The sequence below is a fragment of the Thalassophryne amazonica genome, chromosome 9 (genome assembly GCF_902500255.1).
Source record: "Thalassophryne amazonica chromosome 9, fThaAma1.1, whole genome shotgun sequence".
In the NCBI taxonomy this organism is placed as follows: domain Eukaryota; kingdom Metazoa; phylum Chordata; class Actinopteri; order Batrachoidiformes; family Batrachoididae; genus Thalassophryne; species Thalassophryne amazonica.
Genome location: NC_047111.1, coordinates 106,535,695 through 106,543,118, shown reverse-complemented (window position 1 = coordinate 106,543,118; position 7,424 = coordinate 106,535,695). Strand labels below are relative to the sequence as shown.

The 7,424-nt window shown below is 40.2% G+C and overlaps 1 protein-coding gene across 1 annotated transcript in view; it reads right to left on the bottom strand.

Annotated features, from left to right (window-relative positions):
* Nucleotides 1–213: 213 nt before the first annotated feature.
* Nucleotides 214–7,424, bottom strand: part of capns1a (calpain, small subunit 1 a) — a 32,739-nt gene continuing 25,528 nt past the window's right edge. Inside the window, exons 9-11 of the mRNA XM_034178918.1 lie at nt 2,426–2,542; nt 2,237–2,295; nt 214–2,141 (exon numbers count right to left, since the gene is read on the bottom strand). Of these exons, the coding sequence (XP_034034809.1) occupies nt 2,115–2,141; nt 2,237–2,295; nt 2,426–2,542 (203 nt within the window). The 3' untranslated portion in view covers nt 214–2,114. The remainder of the gene's footprint in view (nt 2,142–2,236; nt 2,296–2,425; nt 2,543–7,424) is intronic.

The following is a 7,424-nucleotide window of genomic DNA, read 5'->3' as shown; positions in this document are numbered from 1 at the left end:
AAATCAATTGCTGGAGGTACCCTCTTAAATGAGAATGGGATCAATGAGCACAAGGTGCCACCACCACGCCACATCTTCAGTTGTTTGGGGCGTGGTGGTGGTTGTTTGCCTCACTGTAATAACATTGTTTGGAGATTCTGTAATTATTTTGTCCAAATGGCAAATTAAATATCTTACAATACAATTATTCATGCAGAAAATGACTCCTATTGGTAACATACAGTACCCCTTTTATTGCAAATATGGCACAGTTACTTATCTTGCTATGCATTTCAGTAACATTTCTGAAAAAATAAGAAAGTAACAATGGCATCGCTCTCTGAAGCTGCATGCAATAGTGGCTTGAATATCTTTGTTACATTTTGTAAATTCACACGCTATGTTAGATTATCTGGTGCATACATTTTGAACAGGACAGACAGTGTTATGCAAAGCTCATCATATTCTGAGGCATACAGCAAAGGTCCACCATCAAAAGTAGACAGATGGCACATTTTCACAATCTTCCACGGAATCATTATCTCTCAGCATGTTCATTATACTCTAGATTTATCACGGACAAAAATTTTGATACACTAAGTACTTTAACATTCTACCATTTATTGTGCAGAAGTAATTTATTAGTGCTTCCAGCCGTAAAAAGCACTATAATCCCTGACATCTGAAGTAAAACGGTGTGCAAAAAAATCTGTTTGCTTGCTACAGCCTATAAGCAAACATAATTCATCTAACTCACGCAGGTAAACCTTTCTCCGAGTTTTAGCCACACAAAAAAAGAAGCCAAATCATCTCCCATTACTAACAAGTGCACCAGGGGCCGGTTTCATAAAGACACTGACTCACACTTAATATCTAGATAATCACATTCACAAAGCTGCTCCACCCACACAGATGTTTTCAGTTAATACCAAAGCCAGAACACGGGTAGGGTCAATAGATTCTGTAACTATGAGTGCATGTGTAAGGACGAACTGAGAACAGGACATTCGGGGATGAGGCTGCATAACGCTTTTAAACAGTGAATCCATTCTCAAAAACAGGATATGTGGAGGATATCTGAAGGACAGGGCTGGGCAGCACTGCTCTCAATGTTCCGAGATTTACTGACAGGGTTGGCTGGGTGTGTGCAAACCATGACCAACCTGTTTTACACTTCCGCTCATGCTGTTGCACCAGTTAAGGTACAACCTATAATTTACATGGCAACAGATTAAATGGCTCGATTCCCAGGGCAGGCTCAAGAAAGTTCAAATCAGAATAGAGGCTTTAATTAGAAAATAAGTTCTTCAATCAGGATTGATTTGAAAGTCTGCCAACAGTCAGAGTGAATTACACTACATGTCCACATCCGTGTTTTCAAACACCAACAATGGGTGCAGCAAAACTAACAGCAGCAGCATGGAGATGTTGCTCAACCAGTCTGTATGCAAACCACCGTAGTCCTTTGAAGAAGTTAAGTGATAACACGTGCGTGGGCGAAACACGATGCCGTCTTGGTTCCTTCCCTCCCAGCAGGTTGTATGGCTGTTAAAGAGGCCATTTGTGCTCCAGACACACAACAGTATGACAAGACTACAATTTTTGGTTTAAAAATTAGTAAAGGGGTTTTCTTTTCGTGAAACTGTCCACTTGTACTTTAGTGTTAAGACACTGTAAGTGCAAAACAAGTTAAGCCTATAAGTCAGGTGAGCATATCTTTGTGAAATCAGCCCCAGACACTGCAACAGAAGCTTGTTGCCGTCACCCCCCCCCCCCCCCCCCCCCCACCATTCTCACGCTGAGTGTGACCGAAAGAGGGACGACAAAATCAAATGGCACAGAGATAATATTGATTATATAATAATATGGTAGCGACCCAATACACAACAGCGTGTATCACGTTAAGAGCATTCATGAGCATTTGTGTGACATGCAGACACATGTCCAGCACTGAGAATGCTGGTTTATGCTTTTCTATGCAAACGATGTCACTCTGCTGAAATGCCACATTTCTAAAATGTTGAAAATAAACAACATGGTGCATAACACAAACTAAGAACAGACCAAAAAACCCAAAAACTTTATAATGTGTGAAGAAAAGGTTCCAAAAAACAAGGCAGGTGGACACAGTGAACTCAAGAGTACATGGTCAACTGCAGCCACTGAAAAGACAAGGACACAAGTTAGAGATATAAAGGCTTTCAAAAAACAAATTCTGGCTGAATCTACTAAAATGAAATATGTGATCTCAGTTTACCTCCTGAACATTGACTCTGATCGTGCCATCGTTATCCTTATCCAGGGTTTTAAATGCACCTGTACAACATAAAAATGTTTAAACTGTGCATTTTTGGTTGGTAGAAAAAAATGTCACAATCTATCATGTGATTGCCTGTCAAACTGACAAAGCTACTCAACTAATGAAGAAGCGATAGTTAAAACTTACGGCACATGGCATCAAGCCTCACAAGGCAGCCGACGTAATTGTCAAAATCCAAGTTACCGTTTTCGTCGCTGTATCTGCGAATTATCATCGCAAACAGACTGTCACTTAGCGGGAAGCCTAAGAACATGAAAGGATGAAACCCCAGTCACTTCACTGTTAGACAGCATTTAAAATTTTATTTACCGTACATCCGGAAAGTATTCCCAGCGCTTCACTTTATCCACGTTATGTTAGTCTTATTCTAAAATGGATTAAATTAATTTTTGTCCTCAAAATTCTACACAGAACACCCTGAATTCAATATCTGGATTCTGTTTTTTTTTCCTCCAGACATCAAGATATATGTGAGGAATGTTTTCGGATGTAGTTCGAGACTGATCCAATGAGGATGCTGCTTACAACTGAAGGGAAACTGGTGGAATTCTACTTTGAGACCAAATCGATCGTGCACATTCAACGACAATACCAATGTGATTTTACAGTTAGAAAACCTCCAGACAAAAAGACAATATGGAGGACTGTAAAGAAGTTTCAAACTGAGAATTGTTCACAATGTTAACAAAGGGAGATCTGGCTGAATCAGAGGAGCGGTGCACATATTGAGCACATTTTGTGAATGCCAAAACTCTTGTGAATTTAGAAATGAACACCACAGAAAAAAATTCCCTGAGATATGCTTCAAGATGACACATCACAGACATCAGTATCCAAAAGTGTATAGATTTTCTATGGTTTTATTTTGTAGTACTTTTTTGGGGACACCCTGTACATAAGTATTCACAGCCTTTGACATGAAGCTCAAAATTGAGCTCAGGTGCCTCCTGTTTCCACTGATCATCCTTGACATGCTTCTACAGCTTAACTGGAGTCCAACTGGGGTAATTCTGTTGATTGGACATGATTTGGAAAGCCACACACCTGTCTACATATAAGGTCCCACAGTTGACAGTGCATGTCAGAGCACAAACCAAGCATGAAGACCTCTGACAGAGGATTTGCCTCGAGGGACAAATCTGGAGAAGGGTACAGAAACATTTCTGTTGCTTTGAAGTCCCAATGAACATAGTGGCTTCCATCATCCATACATGTAAGAAGTTTGGATCCACCGGGACTTCCTAGAGCTGGCCACACGTCTAAACTGAGCGATTGGGGAAGAAGGGAAGTGACCAAGAAAATAGTGGTCACTCTGTCAGAGCTCCAGCATTCCTCTGTGGAGGGAGGAGAACATTCTAGAAGGACAACTATCTCTGCAGCAATCCACCAATCAGGCCTGTATGGTAGAGTGACCAGACAGAAACCACTCATTATCGTGCAGTGGATAACTGAAAAGAATCTTTTAAATCGTGGCGCAAGCACCACATTTGGCAGAAATACACCTCATATATTACCCTTTTGAAAAGGCAGGGTGTCCACTTGAATTTTCAATAGGCAGTCAGAAAGGGGCGTGTTAACCCCCAAAACGTGAATCATCCGCAAACCGTTAATTTCAAAACGTGAATACTGAAAAAATCTCCCAAAACGTGAACGCGGGTCTAACAAAACGTGAATATCATTCATAATATATATTTTTTAGTTGAAGTAGTTTATGGGTTTCAGTTGATATGATTTGTGATCAAGACTTCCTGCAGTAACTGATCTGTAAAAAGAAATCCATAAACTACTTAAACTGTATATTATATATATATATATATATATATATATATATATAATTATGATATTCAAATTTTGTGAGAACCGCGTTCATGTTTTGTGAGATATTTTTCAATATTCACGTTGTGCAATTAAAGGTTTCCAGATACAGTGAGGAAAATAAGTATTTCAACACCCTGCGATTTTGCAAGTTTTCCCACTTAGAAATCTTGTAGGGGTCTGAAATTTTCATCTTAGGTGCATGTCCACTGTGAGAGACATAATCAAAAAAAAAAAAAAAAAAAATCCGGAATTCCATGATTTTTTTAATTATTTATTTGTATGTTACTGCTGCAAACAAGTATTTCAACATCTGTGAAAATCAATGTTAATATTTGGTACAGTAGCCTTTGTTTGCAATTACAGAGGTTAAACGTTTCCTGTAGTTCTTGACCAAGTTTTCACACACTGCAGCAGGGATTTTGGTCCACTCCTCCATACAGATCTTCTCCAAATCTTTCAGGTTTGGAGTTTCAGCTCCCTCCAAAGACTTTCTATTGAGTTCAGGTCTGGAGACTGGCCAGGCCACTCCAAGACCTTGAAATGCTTCTTACGGAGCCCCTCCTTAGTTGCCCTGGCTGTGTGTTTGGGGTCATTGTCATGCTGGAAGACCCAGCCATGATCCATCTTCAATGCGCTTACTGAGGGAAGGAGGTTGTTTGCCAAAATCTTGCAATACATGACCCCATCCATCCTCCCTTCAATATGGTGCAGTCGTCCTGTCCCCTTTGCAGAAGAGCACCCCCAGAATATGATGTTTCCACCCCCATGCTTCACGGTTGGGATGGTTTTCTTGGGGTTGTTCTCACCCTCTAAACATGGTAAGTGGAGTTGATTCCAGTTGTTGTCTTCTACCAAGCTGCTCGGCTGTTGTCCTGTAGTCCATGCCAGCCTTGTGCAGGTCTACAGTTTTGTCCCTGGTGTCCTTAGACAGCTCTTTGGTCTTGGCTATGGTGGACAGGTTGGAGTGTGATTGACTGAGTGTGTGAATGTGTCTTATATACAGGTAACAAGTTCAAACAGGTGCAGTTAATACAGGTAAAGAGTGCAGAATAAGAGGGCTTCTTAAAGAAAAATTAACAGGTCTGTGTGAGCCAGAATTCTTGCTGGTTGGTAGGTGTTCAAATACTTATTTGCAGCAGTTACATACAAATAAATTATTAAAAAAAAAAATCATACATTGTGATTTCCGGATTTTTTTTTTTTTTTTTTAGATTATGTCTCTCACAGTGGACATGCACCTAAGATGAAAATTTCAGACCCCTCCATGATTTCTAAGTGGGAGAACTTGCAAAACCGCAGGGTGTTCAAATACTTATTTTCCTCACTGTAATTCACAATTTGCAGCTGATACACATTTTAGGAATGGCTTCACTGGAAGCGAATAACTCTACTCCAAGACTAAAACAAGTTCATTTCACTTGCTAATTTGTGAATGAAAAAAAGTATTAGATTCAACTTACTCTAGTTTTAAATGATCTGCTGCCAAAGTTTAATATTATTATTAGGCCAGGAGTAAATAGGGGCTTACATTAAACCTCCAGAGAGGCAACTTAAGCTCAATCCTCTATTTTCCCCTAGCAGATACAAACTGTTCACTTTGACTACATCAAGAAACAACAGCAAACACAACCAGACAGATGAAAGCTGTCTGACAGGAGTGACCCAACACAAAGAGAACAAGAGTGCTCTGAAAGCACAACATCCCCCACTGGCAAATGCTGCTTTTGTACAAGTGCTTGCTACGTTCTGATAACATTTCAAGATATGTGACAGCTGATTTCAAAATATCAGACACAAACTCATGAAACTGGCAGTCTGAGTTTAATAATCAAAAATGTGTTAATCTTGTACAATATTACAATATGTTTATTACCAACCTATAACGAGGAATTGTACCAATTTTCTTAAAAATTAACTCTAAAGGTGTAAGAGGAGCTGATTTCAGAATGCAGGCACCCACCCATGAAACTGACGGAGTCAAGATTTGTTAATCAAGGGCCATAACTCTAGAAAAATGGGCCCATGATAATATGCATGTTACCAACCTGCAAAATTTCTCCTAAAAGTGTGAAAGGAGCTAATTTCCGAATGCTTATACCCTTTTTGGGACGGACAACCAACAGACATAAATTGCCACGACATAATCCCCTGTCGGGCCTTCCACCAGCAGGGGATAAAAACCCAGACTACAGCTGCTGTAAAGTGTGACATTTTGTCATGTGGCACATTTTACTATAAAACTCAGGAAACACACAGTGTTCAATCAGTCTTCCAGTTACCCAGCCAAGGGGACCTGGAAGGTGCATTCTATGAAAGAGAATCCGGCAGAAGTGACACACTGTGTAAAGGGAAGCTGCATACCAATCCCAGGTCCTACTGCAGATACAGGAAGAACTGGTTTTCCATCAATGTTCAAGGTGATATAGTGCACAATGTAAATTGAAAACATTTCTGCACTTCAGACCCTTATTTCCACCAATCTCTTTACGCTCAGGTTGAAATCTTGATGGAATTTTCAGTTTTTTGGAACTACTCGGTCCAGACAGAGTTAAGTTTGAAGACTACCCCAGTCGTTTTTTCATGACTGCTACAAATATTCAAGTTCAAGATCTATTCAAAAACTAAGTGACAGTACAAGGAGGATAAAAGTGAGGGACGCAACCAAGACACCTATGACAACTCTGAAATTAGAAGTTTCTGCGGCTGTGATTGGAGAGAGCATGCACAGTACATTTTTTTTTGCGTGCTACACCACCAGTCATTCCACGTAATTTAGAGTTGTCAGGAAGAGCATCTGGTGCAAAATCAACATGCACATCCACCTCAGACCTGCTATGGTGACCCAGAATGAAAACAAGGGAGAAGCCAGAGGGACTTTACTTACACCACCTGTCACAGCTTCATGGAATGGCACAGAAAGAATTTCATACATGAAAACGGATCACATCTGGGCTCGCAGTCCCCCACATGCCTTCTGGCAAACTACAGCAGAAATTTCAAATCGTTTTAAGAAAGTCCTCCTCTGTGCCACTCCAACATGAAGCTATATAACTGATGGTGTCACAGACACAAGTTGTATGACCTAGTTTCTTCAATCAAGGCCACAAAAGCCTCTACCTCCTTTAGAGTTGCAGTGGGTGGCTTCCCTCACTTGTCTCCTAGCACAGACAGTGAGGGAACTGCCTACAGATTTATGATACGGTACCATACTGTTTGTATTTCTTAATGACTGATGTAAATGAAGTCTGAGACATATTCAGTGACTTGGAAATGTATAAGTATCCACCCCCTGACTTGTCTAAAGAAA